General features: G+C 44.7%; 1 protein-coding gene across 3 annotated transcripts in view; it reads right to left on the bottom strand.

Moving 5' to 3' along the window:
- Positions 1–23,919, bottom strand: part of AXIN1 (axin 1) — a 166,123-nt gene that overhangs the window by 65,987 nt on the left and 76,217 nt on the right. For 2 of the 3 annotated variants that reach the window (XM_050968156.1, XM_050968157.1), the window contains exon 3: positions 8,898–9,038. The exons of the other annotated variant lie outside the window; for it this stretch is intronic. In XM_050968156.1, the coding sequence (XP_050824113.1) occupies positions 8,898–9,038 (141 nt within the window). The remainder of the gene's footprint in view (positions 1–8,897; positions 9,039–23,919) is intronic. 3 annotated transcript variants of the gene reach the window in all.

Below are 23,919 nucleotides of genomic sequence, written 5' to 3'. Positions count from 1 at the left end.
TGCCAGGACAAGATGAGAAGGGAGTAGAGACTCTTAGTGCAGTACTTAGCAATGACCCACAAAGAGCTAGCAGGTCACATGGCACTGGTTCCTCCTTGTCACTACATTTTATTAGAGGAAGCTAAATACACCGCAAACCCTTTTCCAAATATAACTTTTCTGTGTAAGCAGCTGCTATAGTTGCTACAGGGTTATGTAATAATAGTATGTAGGGAAAGTAGGCCACTGATCCTGAACTAAAGGGGAGGGGCTCATGGATAAATCTATTAACACTAGGTCTACACCATGGCCTCTCTCCTGAGGTTGCCAGCAAAGGGGCTAATTGTGATAATGGGTTTCCAGTCACTTGCACACTAGGAAATGGATCAGGAAAATCAGCTTCTGTTCACCGAACTGCCACCAGATGGCAACAACTTCAGTTGCTACTAACTTCGACCAGAGTGGAACTGATGACCTAAATGTAGAAAATATGGTCTGATTATGATGATGAAGGTCAAGGCTTTGGAGGCAAGCAAAAGCTAAGAGATGATCACATGAGACTCTATTGTCCCTGAAAATTTAAATGGCGAGGGAAATATTATGTGGCACCCAGGAAACTAAACTGAGCTACAAATTATAAGAATAAAAATCACATCACATCAAAAAATTATGCTAATGTCATAGACCTCCAAGTTTACATTAGTCTTCAAGCCATAAATTACCAAATTTAAGATGAACAATTCCGGGCCTGATTTACAGAGGTGTTCAGAACCCAACATTTCAGCTGACGTCAGTGGGTGCTGTGAGTGCCCAGCACATCTGAAAGTCAGGTCCTCTGTCTTTAATCTTATGCAAAACTTCACTTACTTTGACATAAAATTTCCTGTTACGGTAACCCCTTGCTCAGTCAGGGAAGTTTATTGTATACACTTGCCCACTATATGTTTTCTAGAACCTTCTTATGAAGCATCTGATCTGTTAGTGACCACTGCTGGAGCCAAGACCCTGGAGTAGCTGAGCCATTAGCTCTCTTGTGGCAATTATCTATTTCCCTTTCTCACATATTCCTCTCTGTCAAGCCCGTGGAGCTGCTTCTTCAGCTCACGAGGCAGAGGGTATGATTTTGACCCAGAAGTCGTATTTCTGATGCCACATATATTATGACTGTTATTTAACATTTACATATATATGGGCCAGCATCTGACCATGCTTGTTATCTAACACAGTCAAAGATAATTATACCTCATGCAAGTGTCTTCATGCCCAGTTCAGACACAGTCATTATCAAGTTTACTGCTTGCTGCATGCTGCCATTGTGTTCCTAATATTCCAAAGAATATTACTTCATGAATACTTCGAGGAGGTTTATATTACTGAAGATAAATTCCAATTAGATTATATACCCTGTAGGTGACATAATTAGCACCATTACCAAAGATGTTTCACACATCAAATACCGTAAAAGCTACGAACTGTTCAGCTGAGGAAACCTGAAAAGGATGTGTATTCCGTAGGTACAAAGATATACCCTGTATGCTTCACTCCACCATTAGGGATCACTGATACAATGCATTCAGGCATTGACTTCTGGAATGGCTACTGGTGGCAGATTTCTTTTGCTAATGTGGAATCAAGGTAAATTAAACTCCAGTCTGTACAATGTAATCTCAATACAGATGTCATAAGGAGAATACAATCAAAACCTTGAGGCAAAGCAACAACAAAGTAAGGGACTGCTCCCTTCCAGAACAGATATATGAAGAAGAACAATCAACAAACAATTTCACTAAGAACAAGGCTATTGTGGAAAACCTACATGAATTCTTTACATCGGTCTTCACTGCAGAGGCTGTGAAGGAGATTCTCTCACACTATCTTTTTAGGTGACAAAACTGAGGAACTGTCCTAGATTGAGGTAATTAGAGGTTTTCGAACAAATCGATACATTAAACAGTAGTAAGTTGCTAGATCTTGACAGGATTCACCCAAGAGTTCTGGAGGAACTCAAACATGAAACTGCAGAACTGCTAACTGTTATGTGACCTACTGCTTAAATCAGCCTCTGTACCAGATGACAGGTAGGCAGCTAACATCAATTTTTTTAAAAGGGTCTCAGTGACAGGCCCGTAAGTCTAGTTTCACTATTGGGCAAATTGGTTGCAACAAGAGTAAAGAAAAGAATCATTAGACACATAGATGAACACTACATGTTGAGGAAAAGTCAACAGCTTCTATAAAGGGAAATCATGCCTCACCAATCTGTTAGAATTCTTTGAGGCAGTCTACAAGCATGTGGACAAGTGTGACCCAGTGGATATAGTGCATCTGGAATTCAGAAAGCCTTTGACAAGGTCCCTCACCAAAAGGCTGTTAAGCAAAGCAAGCAGGATAAGAGGAAAGGTCCAACAGGTGAGCTCCCCTGTTGTGGTTTATGATTCTATGAAGAGGCAAAAGGACTCTCAGAGAAGATGTGAAACTCTTAATGTGAAGTCTCTATTAAACAGGCCCAAACCAAGGCTATCATAATAACCAGGTTAGGAGCTTGCCCATCTCACAGATCAATACTGGCCATATCAAAATGCTGCTTTGAGGCAAGTCAGAGTAGTTTAAGGGGCAAGCCAAGAGAAGCAATGGGGGAGAATCTTAACTTCAACGGCTTCTGCCTATCACCAGGTCTATTGTTAGCTATTATCTCTACATGATGCCTCCTCTGCACCTACTCGCCACATCAAACAACTAAAACAACACAGCTACTGGTCAGCTTATAAAAGCAATTTTGAGTAGAAAGGTCTGAAGCTGTTTTGCCTAGAAGGACGTAGGAATTCATATGACAAAGTGAGCTAAAAAGCCAACAGCAGTGCTGCATCTATTTGGGAGCAATGCATTTACAGCCACGTGAAAAGGAACTCCCTAAAAGAAGCAAAAAGACTGCAGATTTTTGTTTAGGGTAGGCCAGAATTCAAAGTACCCATACATGGAAGTCAAGTAGCAGAAGCACCTTTTTCAGAGGCTGCTTTTGATTGAGTTTCATTTTTGGCTGTCTTTAGCAATTCAGCAGAAACTCCTTTGAAACTCAGAAGGTATATAGCTTCAGGAATTCCATATAAAAGGTAGCCATAGCCAGTAAGACTTTGAAACTACATAATGAAAAACAAATGTTAAATCTATATTGAGTATTTTGTAAGCCAAAGATCAAAATTTTGTCTCTGTAATTCACACTGTTTGGGATAATAATGCATACGGTCCAATTTGAAGAACACTAATTGAATGAAAATATTTTAAATCCATGTAGTCACGTCAATTTATTTAAAAAGAGCCAGAGAAATTATACCAGTTACTAACATGGAATGTAGCAAGGACCAAGTCTTGATAGCAATTAAATTCCTGAAACTCAGCATTAGCATGTCATACCAGAGTCACAGAAGGGATGCACAAACTGAAAGAAAGGGGGAATGGGAAGTTAAGAGAACACAAGATGGTTAAATGGGAAGAGATTACTCAAATATAAACAAAAAAAATCCATCCAGCAGATGAAACACATTTTGTCAGCTATAATAGAAATTAGAAAGGCTAATAGAAAACTTCAAGAGCAAATAGTCAAGGATATAAAACATACATGCTTTAAAACAAGCATCCTGAAAGTAGGAAACCAGTGAGAGTCGGTAGGACTGCTACACTACTGGAGAGTAAACTGAAGCAATAAGGAGGTGAGAATACTGCCAAGAATTCTTCCCTCACTCTTCTCTACTGAGCACGATGGAGCAATAGGGCACCTGCTCTTTGCAGATAGTGCAAATCAAATTAGGGTTGCAAGAGACCTTAGGAGGTCATCTAGTCCAACCCCCTGCTCAAAGCCAGGACTTTGTCAAGCTGGGCCTTAAAAACTTCTAATGATGGAGATTCTACCACCTCCCTAGGTAACCCATTCCAGTGCTTCACCACCCGCCTAGTGAAAAAGTTTTTCCTAATATCCTACCTAGACCTCCTCCCTTGCAACTTGAGACCACTGCTTCTTGTTCTGTCATCTGCCACCACTGAGAACAGCCTAGCTCCATCCTCTTTGAAACCCTCCTTCAGGTAGTTGAAGGCTGCTATCAAATCCCCCCTCATTCTTCTCTTCTGCGGACTAAATAAATCTAGTTCCCTCAACCTTTCCTCATAAGCCATGTGCCCCAGTCCCCTAATCATTTTTTATGTCCTCCACTGGACTCTCTCCAATTTGTCCATGTCCTTTCTGTAGTGGGGGGCTCAAAACTGGACGCAATACTCCAGATGTGGCCTCACCAATGCCAAATAGAGGGGAATAATCACTTCCCTTGATCTGCTGGCAATGCTCCTACTAATGCAGCCAATATGTCATTTAGCCTTCTTGGCAACAAGGGCACACTATTGACTCATATCCAACTTCTCATCCACTGTAATCCCCAGGTCCTTTTCTGCAGAACTGCTGCTTAGACAGTCAGTCCCCAGGCTGTAGCAGTGCTTGGGATTCTTCCATCTTAAGTGCAGAACTCTACACTTGTCCTTGTTGAACCTCATCAGATTTCTTTTGGTCCAATCCTCCAAATTTGTCTAGGTCCCTCTGTATCCTATTCCCTACTCTCCAGCATATCTACCACTCCTCCCAATTTAATGTCATCTGCAAGTTCACTTTAACCATTCAGAAAATAGAAGTCTGTGGTTTCGAACAATCTCTTTCAGGGGTTTTACAAGTGAGGAAAATGAGGGATTGGAATGAGCCCTGCAAGTTTTACCTATGAACATGGTGGATTCTCCTTCACCTGGAGGCTTTAAATCAATATGGGATGTCTTCTTCTAAAAAATCTGCTCTAGTTCTACCGTGAATGACAGGCTTGATGCAGGGACTGCTGGGAGCAATTCTCTGGGCTGTGGGATGCACGAAGTCAGACAGAATGATCATAATGTCTGGACTTAAAATCTATACATATTACTCAGGGACACAAGGTATAGTCCTCCCCACAATGGACTGGAAGGCTAACTTATTCTTCTTGTCGGAAATTGACCCTTCAAGCAGTCCATGCATCAGACACATGCATGTGGAGACACTTGCTTAGATACAGGTTTCCTTTCAGTCACTGTCATGAGATCCCACAGTTATGATTGGACTGCTCAAGCAGTCAGTCCTGTAAGAATGCACATCTATTTGCTCCCAGTCCCTAATGCAGATTTGTCTACTGAGCCGATACTAGTGAAGAAATACTCATGTTTCCCAGCCTGAAATTTTCTTTATTCGTGCATTTCTCCTCTCTGTTTTGTGTAGTAAAGATTACATTCAAAACTAGGACCCAGTTACCTTGCTGCTCAGCTTTTACTCGGTCTTAATCATCTGGAATTAATGTAAAGTTGAACGCTTACTCTCCTTGAGCTGACTTGGCCATACTGATATCTGTCTGACATTCCACCCACCAAAGCAGGTTGCTTAAGACATTAAGGTCTCAATCCTCCAATTCACCACCTTCCATCCATCCTCTGAACAGTGGCAGGCATTTGGTAAGAAGACGGTTGCAACTGACACCTTTCAGGGTCCCTCTATTTCATTTGAATGATGGATAAGAATGACAGCTTGCACATGCCCAATGTTCCTTCCCCCGGTCTGTTACTGTACAATCAGTTCTCTTTTGTAACCTACACTCAGGAGTGGCGCCAGGGTTTTTGGCGCCCTAGGCGGGGGTCATTCCGCGCTCCTGGTTGTTGGTGGCAATTCTGCTGCGGGGGGATCCTTCTGCACTCCCGGTCTTTGGGGCACTTCAGCGGCAGGTCCCGGAGCAAGTGAAGGATCCACTGCAGAATTGTCGCCGAAGACCCGGAGTGTGGAAGGACCCCCCGCCGCCGAATTGCCGCTGAGGGCCACAAAATGCCGCCCTCCCAAATCCTGGTGCAGGCGGTCGCCTAAATGGAAGCGCCGGCCCTGCATGGTCTGTAGCTTTATCTACATATTCTCAGTCATCATGTTTATTCAGTTTTTTTCTCTCTAGCAATTCAGGAGACATTTTCCCATTGATAGAATCCCAGAAGCCATTTATGGAAAAAGATACTTCAAAAACTTACACCAGTATTCTGGCTGCTCTACCCTCTCCTCCCTTTGCACAGCATGCCAAATCACAGCTTTTAAAGCCATTGTTTCCTGTTGGAGACTTCACACATTTTATTAGAACAAGATTTTTTTTACTTTCCTTATTAGGAGAGAAGAAAGGTAGAGGTTTTCCTTATTGGGGGTTAGGGACTTTAGTATTCCTTTGTATTACATTCCTCTTCTAGTGCACCAAACAAACCTACTCATCTCTAATCCCCCCTCTTCCTTACTCTCTTACCTTACTTCACTCAATTTAAAAAGTATATCTGAAAGTAGAGGATTTATTTGCAATTTTCCACAGACTTTTAGCCCTTGTTAACATGCTTTTCTCTAAGGCCTTGTTGACAAAAGTCTGAAAAGCTTAGTTTTATCAGTATAATAAAGTACGGCTCTTGAAATATCCAGCATGTGAAGTTTCTTTTCTCCTGCTGCAGAATGGGGTTTTGGCAAGAAAACAGGAAGCCAAGTGAACTTCAGGACCACCTTGGGGATGACTTTAGGATGAGGTCTCAGTGCCACTTTGCCTGTGTGGAATGCGATGTAGGGAAGTTCAACCATAAGTACTTGGAGCTTACTGACTCTCCTAGCTGATGACAGTTCAGAAAGCAAGAACATACAAGGAGCAGTCTAAAAGTGACTCAAAGGGAAATGCCATGAGGTTTACAAGAACAAATTTAAGGTCCCAAGTGAGCATCAGTTCTCTTGCTACCGGGTAAATATATCGTGGGCTTTTGAGAAACTTGGATACTGTCAGGCATGAGAAGACCAAGCATGACTGCACTGGCGGATGACAAGCTAAAATTGTCACCAGTGAACTGTCACACTGACAGATACTCATAGAAGAACAATTGTTAACAGTTCTATAGTATCATCTGAAGAACCCTTGGATGTGCACACTGTTTTAAGTAACACCCATTAATTGGTTAGTTTTTCTGAGTATTCCTTCGCCAGTCTCTTATGGAGTACTTGTGGTAGCTTAATTCAATTATTTTCCAAAGTGATATATCCCTTTTACTTATTAAAAATAAATGGAAGGAGCAAACCTAGAACTTGACTATTCATAATTTTCACTCCATGCATCTGACGTGGGCTTTTTACCCACAAAAGCTTATGCCCAAATAAATCTGTTAGTCTTTAAGGTGCAACCGGATTCCTCGTTGTTTTCATAATTTTCACATTGTGTCAAAAATGACTGTCTGCATATTTAGCAGATATGACATTCAGGACATGATGGGGAGGGCATGTAACACAATAAGAACAGGAGTACTTGTGGTACCTTAGAGACTAACAAATGTATTTGAGCATAAGCTTTTGTGGGCTACAGCCCACTTCACCGGATGCATAGAACGGATCATATAGTGAGGAGATATATATACATACAGAGAACATGAAAAGGCCTATCTCCGGGCCTCTCCTTTTGCCCCTCCAGACGCACAAACATGATGCAGTTCTGCGGTGACCTAGAAGTATCCTTACACCTTCTTGTCAAACTGTCTTACATAGGCTATCTTGATCATCACTATAAAAGTTTTTTTTTCTCCTGCTAACAATAGCTCATCTTAACTAATTAGCCTCTTAGAGTTGGTAGGGGAACTCCCACCTTTTCATGTTCTCTGTATGTATATATATCTCCTCACTATATGTTCCATTCTATGCATTCGATGAAGTAGGCTGTAGCCCACGAAAGCTTATGCTAAAATAAATTTGTTGGTCTCTAAGGTGCCGCAAGTACTCCTGTTCTTTTTGCGGATACAGACTAACACGGCTGTGACTCTGAAAAATGTAACACAATGTCATTTTCTACTCACAGTTTGGTGACTGGAATGAGAACACATGAATAAATATGACCCAGTATCAATCAAATGGCCTGGCTGTGGAGTAAGTACCAGCTATGCATCTACATGAGCACTTCACAATCTTTAATGTTTCTATCCTCCCAACCCTCCTGTGAGGGAGGGTAGAGCTATCACCCCTATTTTACAGATGGGGAAACTGAGGCATAAAGCAGCTAAGCGGCTTGCCCAGGAGGTCTGTGGTGGAACAGGGACTGGACCCTAGATTTCCCATGTCCCAAGCTAGTACCCTAACTGCTTTTGTATGATCCTTCCTCCTCTCATGAGTCAAAATGGAAATGAGCGTAATTAAACATGGAAGGTATGATAACAGCTAAATGAATTCCCTCCAAGCTTCAGGCAAAAAGCCCAAGAAGTTCCCTGAATTGTACTCCAACAAAGTGATCACTGGGTGACATTCTGGTGTCGTCAGCTCGGTAGTCAGATGTCTAAAAGGACTGTGTTTTTGATAAACCTGGGAACCATCACAAGATAAAACAAGTGGCAAACAGTGTAGCTGGAAGCCTGTTTGATTCAGTCCATGAGGGGAGCAGCTTACTAGAAGCTAATCTCTGTTTTTCACTTTGCAAACCCACCTGCAGTCACTGGCTGTTAAAACCAGAAACACCTGCTGGTCATTATTTGATTTAGATTACAAACATTCCCAGTCCATCAGACCAGAATAGTTCATGTCTCCACAAGTAACAACAAAGGAATACATCTAAAAAGGAAACCGTAACAGGATGGCATTGGAGCTAGACTTCACATGTCTGGTATATCCTGTGTCAGCTACTTAACAGTTAGATAGTCCTCCCCAGAATGATTCATCCCAACATCTGGGGCACTGACCTTTTTACAAAGCCAAAGCCAAAGCCACAGCCTGGAATCTGAGAAATTAAATCTGCAGTCAATTCTAGTGGCCAGGAAATAGATACACAATGTCCCCTTTACTCCATGTCAAGCTCATTTCCCTGCCCAGGTAAATTACTTACACACTGCTGTCTGTCAGCGACATGGTGTCTGCATCACTAGACATGCTCTGCTGCTCACTGTCATTGGCACTGGTGGCTGGGGCCAGAGCATACCCTGTGTTGACATAGTAAGGGTTAACTGGCTCTCTCCACGGCCCATGCCTGGAAAAAATAAAACACATACAATTCAGATGACAATCTTAATTTCTGCTACTCCTACATCTGAACCAGCAAGAAACTGCAGCTATTTTATAGGTTTTCTTCAGATTAAATACAATAAAGGATCATGCAGTAATGGTGGCAGAGACAGCAATGAAAGGTGAGCTGCAAAGAACATAGGTTAATAAGTAGAAACAAGGAACAGGCACAGACATTCTGATGGTATAATCAGACAATACTACAACACTTCACTGTAGAGCTATAGGCTAGACTGGATGTAGGGTTACTTATCACAAGAGCTTGCCTGTAACCGTGCGGCACAGCAGGTAAAGGAAAGAAAAGTCATATTTAATGCAATACTGTATATTGCCTCTTTCATCGCAAAGTCCTTCAACAACAGGAACTTCCAAGGGCACATCTTCACTGGCAATGTTAACGCGCTGCCTTGGCTTGTGTAGTTGCAGCACAGCTCTAAAAAACACCTCCATGAGGGGAATAGCTACCAGTGCTGGTGCACTGTCTACACTGGCACTTTACAGCGCTGAAACTTGCAGCTCTTGGGGGGGTGTTTTTTCACTCCCCCCAAGCAAGAAAGTTGCAACACTGTAAAGTGCCAGTGTAGACAAGACCTTAGACTGCGTCCCTTCTACAGAGAACACTACTGATGGGCAGCCATTCCCAGGGTAGATGGCAGCAGCCAGACTACACTGAAATCTTTGGAGGCGCACAAGGGCACAACCCTACTCTAATAATGTGCCACAGAACCTTTAGCATCCTCACTAGACCTCTAGGTCACCCACACATTGGGTGGAGGAAGTGTAGCATTCCCATCCATACCTCCCTGACTGTCTAGTACATCCCCTTTCCATTCAGTCCCACAGGCCAGTTCCATTGGACCTAGGCATGAACCACGGCAGCGCTTTGAAGTGCAAGTGTGGTCGCAGTGTCTCCCAGCGCTGCACGTACTCCACCTCCCCATGGGGATTAGCTTGTAGCGCTGGGAGCCGTGCTTCCAGCGCTGGGGCACTGTTTACACTGGCGCTTTGCAGCACTGTAACTTGCTGCGCTCAGGGGGGTGTTTTTTTCACACCCCGGAGCGAGAAAGTTGCAGCGCTGTAAAGCGCCAGTGTAGCCAAGGCCATACTGAAGTCTGTCAGGTGTAGATGTAACAGACCAGGCTTCTGCCCAAGACTGGGCTTCACAGAGCATTTGTCATTAACCATAGGCTCCTACATCCACATTTAGGGACCCAAACAAGTGCCCCTATTTTCCAAAGTGTAGCCCAGTGAGCCAGACTGCAGCTCATGAGCTGCGAGTATCTCTTTAATGTATCTGCTGTGGCTCCTTGCAGCACATGATATTAAATCCCTGTGTCATTTAATTAACAGCCAAAGTTATTAACCAATCAGGATGCTTTTACTATGTTATTAGCCAATTGTTACCAACTTGCACTGTTATTAACTTCTTTGCTGTGCGAATGAATATGAAACATATATAAACTCAGTATTTCCTGTCACGCTGTTTAAATATGAATAGCACTATAGTAAATGAAACAATGAATTCATATTACCATGGCTCTTTTGAGTAATATTAGTTGATAATTTGGCTCCTGAACCACTGAGGTCTGATTATCACTGGTGTAGCCAAAACTGGAAAATCTGAACTGCACCTACAGAGGACGCACATGCATAGCTTGTGTCGGTCGAGCCCACGATATGCTCCAGGGGCTCCTTGCATCACCATCCCTCCAGTTTCCTGTAGGCCACCCTTCCATTCCCCTCTATTGCAGGTATTCCCTGCAACTCCGCCTAATCTTGCCCCTGCCAGGGGTTGTGTGTGCCCCCCATTTCCTCCCACGGAGGTGGTCCCCCTCAAAATCTGTGACTATATGCTTGTGTGCCTGATTCTACACACAAAATAGCACCAAAAACCACAAAGTACTGTATCGAGAGAGATTTCATAGTTTTCTTCTCCTATGTCATATGTTTTGTTTCAGCACCCCAGTTTACTAAACTCTCTTGAGTTTTCTACAGAGTAGGGTATAACTAGTATAACCTGTATTTTCTCTTTTACTGCTGACATATATGCTGAAAGCAACGGTATTTGGCAGATAAACTGTGCACTGGTCTATCGCATACATCTAAACACGGCATCTCAGATTGTTTATACATCTCAGAACTAGAAAGCTTCCATTTCAAGTGGTAATGTATTGTTTAAAAAAGACCATTCTATTTACAGGCAACTAAAACAGAGCGATGGCGCTGCATGAATTCTAGGACTATTCTGGAATTAGTAACAAACTGCCATGCAAACTTACCAGCCAAGACACAAGATCTACTTATCTACAAAAACAATGAGGAGTCCGGTGGCACCTTAAAGACTAACAGATTTATTTGGGCATAAGTTTTCATGAGTGAAAACCCCACTTCTTGAGATGCATGGAGTTAAAATTACAGATGCAGGCATAAATATACTGGCACATGAAGGGAAGGGAGTTACCTTACAAGTGGAGAACCGTGTTGACAAGGTCAATTCAGTCAGGGTGGATTTGGTCCACTCGCAATAATTGACGAGGAGGTGTCAATACCAAGAGGGGGAAATTGTTTTTGTAATGAGCCAGCCACTCCCAGTCCCTATTCAAGTCCAAAGTAATGGTGTTAGGTTTGCAAATGAACTGTAGCTCTGCAGTTTCTCTTTGAAGTCTGTTCTTGAAGTTTTTTTGTTGAAGGATGGCTACTTTTAAATCTGTTATTGAACATCCAGGGAGATTGAAGTGTTCTCCTACTGACTTTTGTACGTTACCATTCCTGATGTCTGATGTGCGTCCATTTATTCTTTTACGTAGAGACAGTCCAGTTTGGCCAATGTACATGGCAGAGGGGCACTGCAGGCACATGATGGCATATATCACATTAACAGATGTGCAGGTGAATGAGCCCCTGATAGTGTGACTGATGTGGTTGGGTCCTCTGATGGTGTTGCTAGAGTAGATATGGGGAAAGAGTAGGCAACAGGGTTTGTTATAGGGATTGGTTCCTGGGTTAGTGTTTCAGTGGTGTTGTGTGTAGTTGCTGGTGAGCATTTGCTTCAGGTTGAGGGGCCGTCTGTAAGCAAGGACTGGCCTGTCTCCCAAAGTCTGTGAGAGCGAGGGATCATTTTTCGGCATAGGTTGTAGATCGTTGATGATGTGCTGGAGAGGTTTTAGCTGGGGGATGTACGTGATAGCCAGTGGTGATCTGTTATTTTCCTTGTTGGGCCTGTAAATGCATCTGAATAAGTGGGTTTTTTACCCACGAGGTTCCACCAGACTCCTTGTTGTTTTTGTGGATACAGACTAACAGGGCTACCCCTCTGATACTTGTCCTGTAGTAGGTGACTTCTGGGTAACCATCTTGCTCTGTCAATCTGTTTCCTCACTTCCCCAGGTGGGTATTGTAGTTTTAAGAATTCTTGATAAAGATCTATTTATCTGTTACTATTATAATGAAAAACTAATATTTCCCTCATCTGTCAAAAAACAGCCCTTCTCAAGCAAGTAGGCTGTGCAGAATTTTTAAGGCTAGTATAGAGTATCCAAAGTTTTTCAGTTCTCAGTAAGCTGTTTTATGTAGAGAGTGTCCTGTGAGTCCTCTCCAGGATCTGGGGCAGTCTGGCAATCCACAGGTATGAGTACTCTCACTCTAAGCCCTATCTTGAGATGGCAAGCCATCTTGTTCTTTTCCTAGCAAGTAAACTTTCTGGTTGTCAGTTTAAATGTGTGCTGGCAGAACCTTAGTTCTATATTCCATTAGGTCTCAGAACAGGTTTCTAGGGCAACGAAATAATTTGAACAAGTTTGCCCTACACAGCAAGGCATAGCAAGTTACAATGTCACAACTCACGTTTTCCATTTTTGCCCCCTGAATAATAGTCAGTTTTGAATAGTAAAGAAACACCATGAAGTATAATCCTCCTGTCAAGTTTGATATGACAGTTGGCACTATGGAGGCAGATATAACTTCTTACAGTGGGGTGAGAATGATGGATAGGTCAGGCCTTCCCCACGGGCAAAGAGATGGATGCTTTTTTGGGTAACCCAATTAAAATGTACCACCACCTTCTAGTGGACTGTTTGCCAGGTCCTCTCTTGGCCCTCACTAGATTTTTCCAGCAATACATTTAAATACAGCGCAGTAGTTTATAATGCATTTAAGGACTACTACAGATAGTATGTCTTATAAAAGACAATTTGACTAATCAATTCCTCTTTCACATCAGCTGATCATGTAAAATGGGCCAATGAGAAGGAAAAGAAAAAAAATCTCCCAGATTAACCCTACTGATAATGCAATATTTGCCACATACTAGTCTGCAAGAGAGAAACAAAGCCCTTAAGTTATTTTTATAGTTAAAGTGCTCAATTTTGTCCATTCCTTGCAACTGGTAAGGGCCAAATTTGTTGTAGGAACCCCACACTCTCCATACAGGCTCACACAATTCCTCTGTAGGGGAAGGATCACAGTTATCCTGCTGTTCCTGCACAGAAGATGTCCTCGGGAAAAGCAAGTCAGCAAAATTCTGCAGTTTCATCATGACACACTCTGAAATGGCTGGGTAGGCATGGTGCGGAAGTAACACAGGAATAATTCTCTGACACCACTACTTGGGGAAGAGTAGTGGGCAGAGAGAAGTTAGTCTCTCTTTCCTTCAGCTCCCATTCTCCCTATGCCACCAGAAACAGCAGCTCAGCTTGAGATACCACTCCTGCAGTGACCTAGAGGCATCATTTCATCCCATGGCTGCAGCTGGGAGAGCACTACCTGCAGGAGCTGGAGCTCAAGCAGGTTTCTGAGTGGAGGAGAAGGTTTAAGGAGGCAGAAAACAGAAAAGAGAATAAAAACTTTTAAGAAGAGAAGAGGCAAAAACAGGAGCAGGAGACTGGCAGAAGAGGGTTGCTGGACCAATAACAACACTTCACATTAATGTGGGCTCTCCATCCAGGACACTAGCAGCATTGCAGGAATTTGAGATCCAGTTCAATGTACCACCTGCAGAGCCAATAAGGACAGGGAGTGCCACTCAATCTCTCTCCATGCTCCTAGCAACCCCTCTAGCTGAGCAACGAAGCCATGTCTGCAGGCTGCAGAAGAGACAGTTCCAGTCTGCCATGGAGAGATACATCAATCATTGCATTCATTCACTCACTTGATACAAACTCTCAGCTCCCTCTCTCAGTGACAGAGTTAGTGTGAAAGTCAAAAGAAAAAAACCTAACACTTCTCTCATGGCCCATGGAGCCCCACTGTTTGAAAGCAGACATGTCCGTGTGCTGGGCAAGGAGAGAACCAACACCACTCTCCCTTCCTCCACTTCCAGTAGAGCACCCAAAGAAAAGTAAAATTAAAGAACTGCTTGGCGCTCCTCTAGAAAGACATAAGGCAGTCCCCACTTCTGCAGCACTGCAGAAGACTTTTAAGAGGCATTCTTTGGGTATCCATTTGAGATGGCGGAAGGAATTCCAAAAGGATAACACCAAACAGATGGGTGCCTTTGATTCCTCTCAGTTCCAGAGGACTGAAGAAGATAAGCACTCTCCTATTGAAATGTACACGGCTGTGAACTTTCCATTGAGAATACAGGAAAGGGGTTAGTCTCAACTGTTATGTTTAGTTAAAATTATACACTTAAGCATGTATACAGGAGGGATTACTTACAGTTTAGCTCTGGCCTCTAATACTCAAACGTGAATGTAAACTCTGGGTAAGCATAAGTAAAGAGTATAGGATTTCAAAGCAATCATAACAGGTGACGTTACTTTTGAGGAATCCATCTGCACTCCATCCTTCTCTAAATGTTCTCTTGCCCTGACAACTCTCTTCAGCTGGACCACATCACTGGCTGAATGGTTCACGCTGTGCCTCTGAAGAAGACTTGCAACAGATACTAATTAAAAAAAACCTAAAAACCCATGCAGTCTAGCAATGAGGAACTGATCATCTCCTCATTCAAGGAGATACAGCTACCTAAGAAATACAAACACACTTATGCTGGTTTTAGATTTCTGTTAAAGATACCTATGCACCAAATGCAAACTTCATATTACCCCTCTGACAGGAGAGTGAAGGAAGAGGATAAACAAACAAAAAGTTTCTTTTGATTTCTGAAATTACCTTTTTATATCCACAGCACAAGGAAAACACCGCAAGAATTTCACAAGGACATACCAAACACTTAAACCTCAATCTCTCCACTGTTCAATTTGAAAAACAGTCACATACAGAACAATTAAAACGGGATTGAAGATCCAATGAACCAAACATTGCAAAGCAGGGCAGAGAAAACCATCCTTAAATCAAGCTGTGATGACAGGGCAGGAATGAAGGTGGGAGGACTCAGCAATGGGGATGCTTCCGGCCCATATGCTCTAGGCCAGGGGTGGGCAATCTATGGCTCACGGGCCAGATCCAGACCATCAGGGATTTAGATCTGGCTCACAAGTTTGCCAACCCCATCATGCTGTAGGTCCTGCACTGCTCCCGGAAATGACTGGCACCACATCCCTGCGGCCCGAGGGAGGAGGGGGCAGAGGACTCCACGTGCTGCCCTCACCTGCAGGCACCGCCCCCTGCAGCTCTCATTGGCCAGGAATGGGGAACCGTGGCCAATGGGAGCTTCAGGGGAGGTACCCGCAGGCGAGGGCAGCGCACAGAACCCTATGTCCCCCTCTCCTGCTGAGACTGCAGGGACTTGGTGACGGCTGCTTCCAGGAGCGGTGCAGCACAGTGCAGGGTCAGGATAGGCAAGGAGCCTGCCTTAGCCCTGCTGCGCACAGCTGCCACCCCAGAGCTGCTCACGGTAAGAGGTGCTGGGCTGAAGCCCACACTCTGCATGCCTCCTGCACCCCAACCCCCTGCCACACTCTGCATCCTTCCTGCACCCCAACCCCTTGCCCTGAGCCCCCTCCCACACTCTGCACCCCTCCCTGCATCCCAACCCCTTGCCCTGAGCCCCCTCCTGCATACTGCACCCCCTCACGCACTCCCTCCTACACCCCAGCCTCCTGCCCATGCCCTACAATCATGAGCCTGCATGCAATTTCCGCACCCACATGCCGCCCTAGGGCCAAAAAGTTTGCCCACCCCTCCTCTAGGCACACACCTGATATGTAGAAAGCAGTCAGTTTTGGCCAAGTGTCTCTGCTTTGGAAGATTGCTGCAGTGGCTATTGTGACACCTGGATCAAGTCTCTCCCATCTCCAACTGCTGATGTTCACAGAATATTTGCATGTGACAAAGGTACCTTGGGAAATCAGTAAGCATCTCCCTAGGGCAGCACTCAACCTCACTTTGATTAAATGCATATGCCACTTCTAAATATTAAACTGAATTAGACAGAAAATTTATCTCTTTGGATTAAGATGATCACAAGAGAGACCTCTCATACTCTTAACCAATGCAGGACCTTGATATTATCAAATGCATTTGCTTATATGACAGTATTATTCACAGAGAAGAAAAATGTGTGTGTGTTCCTGTAGCCATTCTCCACTCTCCAAATATCACTTATTTTTCACTCCTAGAATAGAGACAAGAATAGTGCAAACTAAGTGTACAATGCTCTCACAACTTTAGTTTTGATAAACTTTGTAGCTTAAACGTGAGTGGCTAAGCCCTGGTCTATACTACATGGTCAGGTCGATGCAAGGCAGCTTACACTGACCTAGCTGTGGATGTGTCTTCACTTAAATGTGGCTCTTGGTAACATAAGTGCCCTGCTACGCTGACTTAATAACGCTACCTCCCCAAGCAGCATAGAGTCATGGTCGGTGTAGTGAGGTCGACGCAGTGACAGTGTAGACACTGCATTACTTACGCTGTTACTGGCCTCCACTCTGGTCCGTTGAGAACTCCATTGCCCAGCGGTCAGGTAGACAGGAAGGTGCCTCTCCCCTTTAAAGTAGTGTTTCTGAAACTGGGGTCATCGCTTGTGTAGGGAGAGCCCCGGCAGGCTGGGTCCATTTGTTTACCTGCCCCGTCCGCAGGTTTGGCCGATCGCGGCTCCCACTGGCCGCAGTTCACCGCTGCAGGCCAATGGGGGCTGCTGGAAGTGGCGGCCAGTAAGTCCCTCGGCCTGCACCACTTCCAGCAGCTCCCATTGGCCCGGAGCAATGAACCGCGGCCAGTGGGAGCCGTGATCGGCCGGACCTGCGGAAGGGGCAGGTAAACAAACCGACCCGGCCCACCAAGGGCTTCCCCTACACAAGCGGTGACTCCAGTTTGAGAAACACTACTTTAAAGCCTGCAAATTTTTGAAATTCTTTTTCCTGGTTGGCTGGCTTGGTGACTGCACCTAGCAGCTCTCCATTATTGAGTGTAATTGCCCAGCTGACCATGCTGGCCAAACGCTGCAGACATGATCCTGCATGGAGCACAAGGGAAGGGTGGATCTTCTGGGTCTGTAGAGTGAAGAGGCTGTGCAGGCACAGGTCCAATCCAGCTGTAGAAATGTGGACACTTATGAACAGATTGCTCAGGGGATGCAGGAGAAGGACTCTGACAGGGATCTGCAGCAGTGCCATGTGAAATCTGTGGCAGGTGAACCAGAAGGCCAAGGAGACCAACGATTGATACGGTGCTGAGCCACAGATCTGCTGCTTTTACAAAGAGCTCCAAGCCCATCCTCAGTGAAGATAACCCCCCTGCCCCCCAAGAGCTCTATATCTGGTTTTAAGACTAAGCTTGATAAGTTTATGGAGGGGATGGTATGATGGGATAGCCTAATTTTGGCAATTAATTTGGCAATTGATCTTTGATTATCAGTAGGAAGTATGCCCAGTCATCTGTGATGGCATGTTAGATGGGATGAGATCTGAGCTACTACAGAGAATTCTTTCCTGGGTGCTGGCTGGTGAGTCTCGCCCACATGCTCAGGGTTTAACTGATCGCCATATTTGGGGTCAGGAAGGAATTTTCCTCCAGGGCAGATTGGCAGAGGCCCTGGAGGTTTTTTGCCTTCCTCTGCAGCGTGGGGCATGGGTCACTTGCTGGAGGATTCTCTGCAGCTTGAGGTCTTCAAACCACAATTTGAAGACTTCAATAACTCAGACATAGGTTAGGGGTTTGTTATTGAAGTGGATGGGTGAGATTCTGTGGCCTGCATTGTGCAGGAGGTCAGACTACATGATCTTAATGGTCCCTTCTGACCTTAAAGTCTATGAGCTCTGTGGATATCTCCAAGTTACAGGCCTCTGGTGTGAACAGTGAGGAGGAGGGGTATGAGGGGCAGGCAATCACGGGATCCAGCTTCACAGCAAACCAGGACATGTTTTTGACTCCACTGCATTCCAAGCAGTCCCCCAGTCCAGCATGGGTGAGCCTGGTGCAGGGGAAGGAACCTTGGGGAAGTACATTGTTTTCTTTGAAATTACAGGGCTGAACCTCCAAAGTAGCAGGACACATCTGCTGATTTACTCTGTTTTACTTGTACTTGAAGAGGCAGTGGAACAACCAAGAGAGGCAGAGTTGCTGCCTGCTTTTCATTCCCCATTAGAGCGAGGCAGAGGGGGAGCCACGTGGAGCAATTTGTTTATGTGCACTGGGATGTCCCGTGAATCCTCCGTAGAGATCCTGATGACACTTTCATGGAGGTACTCAGCAATCCTCTGCCAAAAGGTTTCTGGGGAAGGCTGCCTGATTTCTCCTGCCACAGGAGGACACTTCCCCACGCCACTCAGTGATTACTTCAGCAGGCACCACTGCAGTATGCAGGCTAGAAGCGTACGGGACCAAGCAGCTTCGGGATGCCAGCAGCAGCTGTGCTCTCTCTGCCTCTGTTACCCTCAGAGGTGAGATATCAGCTAAAATCACCACTGTTCTGCGGAAAACTGTGCAGTACTCAGTGCCATTGGTCTATACTACTAGAATCATGCCAGCAAGCTAGTCCCCCTTCATTCCCCAACCCTCCTCGAGGGTAATCCCACAGCTGGTATGTGACTGGTGTGTGCTCTATCAATCCCAAGCAGAAGGGAGACTGTAGTGTTTACAAGTTTTGGGGAGCAAAGGGAGTGAGTTCAGTATCTTACGTTTTGATTTCTGTTGTGAATACACTGACAGAGGTACCAGTGTGTGATGTATCTGCAGATGCTGCCATTGTGGCCTTCAGGGTCTCCCCCTCCACACCCACAGAATGCCTGAGCCAGATAAGGAGGAGAAAGAAGAGGACTCGAGAGGACATGTTCCAGGAGATCCTGCAAGCCTGTGCTGCATCAGAGAATGAGCCCAGGGCCTGGAGGATCACCCCTACACACAGCATGGAGGGGGATAGTGCGGAGAGGAGAAAAGCACAGGAAACGGAGAGGGATGTGCAGCAGCAGCAGGAAACGCTTGCGCTTCTCAGAGAGCAAAGAGAGATGCTGCAGACTCTGGTAAACCTGCAGGTTCAACAATCCGAGCCTGATCTCCTTCTGCAGCCCATAGAGAACTCAGTACTGGAACCTCCCTACACCCCCTCAACATTCAACATGGCCTCAGGGGTCGGTGCACCTCCCTTACCGCTCCACCCAGGGGGGACACTAAAGACAATCGCAGCTTCTCAACATGCAATGACCCGTGAAAGCCATGGTTGGCGTACGTGTACCTGAAATGGAATGTTCTTTCCCCTTAATAAATTAAGGGAACAGAACTTAGGAAGTTTTATTTTTTTTTTTTATTGCCTGGTTCATGTTACAGAATAAGATTCTATTTCTTGGAATAAAATTCACCTTTATTAGTTCACAACATGTGCTCTCTGGTGCTGAGCTAGTCTGACATCCACCTATTACCTGCCACTTCACTTTTTCACAGAACCCATAACACCATTCACGGACAATATTTATAGGTGCACTGACAATGTCATATTCCTACATATAGTGCAAACACTACAAGATTTATACCGGGTTGCAAAAGAGCAAGGCCAGGTAGAGCATACTACACCACCACGCACTACTCTGACTTGCTATTTAAAGGGTCTTCCAAACACTTCCGGAGCCGTATAGCTGTGTGTTGAGCTCTTCTCACATCCCTGATATCTGGCTGTTCAAATTTAGCAGACAGTCACTCCACCTCCACCCTGGCAGAAACTTCTCCCGCTTTGCGTCACATATATTATACAGGACACAGCAGGCAGGTATAACCATTGGGATATTTTTCTCACTGGAGGTCCAATCTTGTAAGTAAACAGCACTAGAAAACCCTTCAAATGACCAACGACACAGTCATCTGATGAGCCTGTGGTTGAAGCGAACCTTGGGGCTGTTGAGATGGCCTGTGTATGACTTCATGAGCCACAGAAGTAAGGGATAGGCTGTGTCTCCCAAAATCACTATTAGCATTTCAATATCACCAATGGTAATCCATTGGTTAGGAAAGAAACTCCCTGTTTGCAGCTTTCTGAACAGTCCTGTGTTCTTAAAGATGTGTGCATCGCGCACCTTCCCTGATGTAGCCCTTTCTGTTGATGTATTCTGTGCTAAGGTGTGCTGGTGCTAAAATAGGGTTACGTGTGTCATCTATCGCCCCACTGCTGTTCAGGAACTCCACTGCTGCAAATCCATCCACTATGTCCTGCACTAGGAGGCGATTAATGGCCCTGCCTCTGCAGTGAATTTCTCAACCCAAATTGATTCCTGACTGACTGGTAGCTATCTGGAGTTTCAAGTTTCCACAGTGCAATTGCCACTCAGTTCTCCACTGTCAGTGTGGATCTTATTTTGGTGTCTCTGTACCGGAGGATTGGGGTGAGTTTGGCACTACAGATCCAGGAACATGGCCTTGGGCATCCAAAAATTCTGCACCCACTGCTCATCATCCCAAACCTGCATGACAACATAATCCCACCAGTCAGTGCTTGTTTCTCGGGCCCAGAACAGCACTCCAACATCTGAAACTGCTCCATGAATATCACCAACAATTCTTAATTGCTTCTTACTACGTCCCACAGCAATCTAGCCTCCAAAGAATCCCATCTGCTCCTCCTGCAAGGTTATGCACTCTGTGCTTGCAACACTCATGACGACAGCATAGCGCTGGGCACATACCGTGCTGCTGACTGAGATGGTGGAGAGTGAGGAGGGAAGCCCAAGTTTGTGGGGATTTTTAAAAGGCACAAGATATTATGGGATGCATATGAAATTATGGGATGGAGAACACTGCCTTATGGGAAGCTGACCCCATGCTCCCAGTTACCCCTGTGTGACTCGTTTTGGCCCCATCAAGCATTGCAAAAACTTCCTAAAACCCCCTGCCCTGGATGATAGTGAGTTGAACAGTGGGATATGCTGCACTCTGCACTGATACAAGCACTCCTGGGGAGAGACACATCGCTGGCACAAGGAACAAAGTGTGCCCGTGCATAAGCAATGTACTAACTGCAGCAGCTGTATTGCTTACGTAACTTAGGTCAACATAATTTTCTGGTGTAGACATGGCCGTAGAGTCCTGACTAGTCAGAGCTATCCAGGACTTCCCAACACCTCTACCACTTGATATTTAGTTGTAGGTCTTCTGCCAATTCACTTTCACTGAAGCACTGCAATCACATCCTCTACTATTCCAGTCCTGGCCTCACATAGCTCTGTCAGTGCATCTCAATGCTGACTTGCAGAATGTCCTGCTACTGAGTTCTGGACCCCTCCTGGTCCTCTGCTGATTTCTGACAAACACACTGCTACTGCTTTTCATAAAAAGAGTAAGAGAACACGATTTGGAAAAGAATTCCTTCTAGCCCCAAATGATCTACTAAGTAGGGTACTTTGGAAATATTTACATTTTCTGTAACCCAGCAAGAAATGTTTGTAAACACAGAGGCAGCCAAATACATTCTGGAACATGCTGGTAAGGCTGGCTGCATTTCAGAGGACTAGTCTCCTCTAGCATTGGCAGGCAACTCCCTGAAAGACCTTTCTAATATCACAGTCCAGGGCTGGAGATCCTGAAGGGTTGATGTACGCCACCTTCACCTGGAGACCCTGCTTCTACCCAGACAATTATGCTCTAATTGCAAAGAACCTAATATGCCTAACACAGGAGGACTTTGATGGTAAGAGAAGGCAGCAAAATAAAGACAATATTTTTCAAACAGGTGACACAGCACAACTTAGATTTCACAGCTCCTTGCTGCAATGCCACTCAAGAGCTCTATTAGCCCACATGAAATACCTGTTTATCCTCTTTGCTTGAGTTTATAACACCTCTTACTTCTAACCACGGTTTGAAACAACTCACTTGCCATAGGCAAGTCAGAAATTTTCCCTGAAGATGAGGGGCCTGTAAGCTACCAATTTCTGCAGAATTTAAGCTTTCATTTTAAAGAGGACTTTTCCCAACATTAGGCTGCAAAGAAAACGTTCCATCTATGGACCAATGCAGTATTGTCTACCCAAGCCTGCAAGCAGTCCCTGTGCCTCTGATGCTGCTCATAATTTACCCTAGAGCCAGAGGGGAAATTGACTAGCCTCTAGCCAGTTTCATGGCTACACTTGAGAAGCCTCTCTGAGCAGCTGTGAAACTATCAAGAAAAACAACCAGCTTCATGTGGAGGTCCCTGTCTTGGAAAGCGCTGAGGAGCAGCAGAGCCAGGCACTGGAGCAAGCAATAGGGATGGACACTCCAAAAATGGGAGCTGGCAAAGGTGCAAAATAACAGAGACCTTTCCTGTCCCCTTTGCTTTCAGCAGACAGGAGGTGGAGGCACAGGCAAAATAGCTCAGAGATTCCTCTTCCCTTCACAACAACCAGGAGAGCATGGGAGAATAAAGTTCCTTCTCCCTTTTAATGGTCAAAGGATAGAAGAGAGAAGTTTTCAGATTTGCTGTCACTTACTCGATAGAGATTAATACAAAAGACAGAACCTCTGAGTAGGGTCTACGAACAACACACGAGTTAGAATCCTGGAAATCTACCCTGAACCTCAGTGTTCCCTACCTGCTTTTCATATCAATCTCTGGCTAGTTGGTTAAACCTTCTGACTAGTAAATGTGTCAAGCCCTGTGCTAAAGATTTTCAACACATAATTGCCTTTTCCACATCAAAACACTAATGACGCAGTCTGTTATGTTTGTGAAACACCAATACTTCAGTCTGTTTGAAGAGCATGTTACATTTTTGCTTCATTGTTCATTATCCATTTATTTATAAAGCGCCTAGGACACCATAGTATCTACTGGTGCAGCAGACACGTCTGTAGGGATATAATCCAAAAGTCCAAATTCCCTCTAAAGGGACCAGTGGTTTACCCCTCCTTCATTCCAAGTTCTCAAGTGGATACCTGTCTTTTGGGAGAAAAGTACAACAGCTCTGCACATGGTTTGGTCCCCCTTGTCCTTGAACAGAACAGATAGATTCCACTCTCCTCCTACCATCCCCCACAAAAAGCAGCAGTTTAAAGAAACATAATGAGTGCCTTCATAGCTGGGAAGATGTGGCCCACATTGAAACAATTCTCCATCTAACCCTTCAGAGAAAGCTGTTCTAACCCCACTGATGTAGTCTTTGTGAAAAATTAGGCTTTAGATGAACACATCATCACGTACCTCCCTCCCTCCCGGGAAAGGATGCCTTTAGAAATGACAGCTTGCTGATTCTTGGGCTGCAACAAATATTAAAAACAGAGTTTTCTTGTTTACAATATTCACATCTACCAACCGCGTGGGTAACTGTCCCACGGAGTCATATTTTCACAGCAGTCTTAGTTCGGTACTGAAGTATGAAACCCAGCAAGCTCCCTGCTAGATACATTAAGAAGCCAGGAAAGCATATAATAATCCTTCATGCAGTGCTAAATTTTACTGCCATAGTCAGCCAAATAAAAACGTGGACTCATTATCCTCTGCTACATGACCTTCAGCAATTCCCTAGGCATATTTAAATATC

Source organism: Gopherus flavomarginatus, chromosome 9 (genome assembly GCF_025201925.1).
Source record: "Gopherus flavomarginatus isolate rGopFla2 chromosome 9, rGopFla2.mat.asm, whole genome shotgun sequence".
NCBI lineage: Eukaryota > Metazoa > Chordata > Testudines > Testudinidae > Gopherus > Gopherus flavomarginatus.
This window is presented reverse-complemented; position numbering and strand designations above follow the sequence as displayed.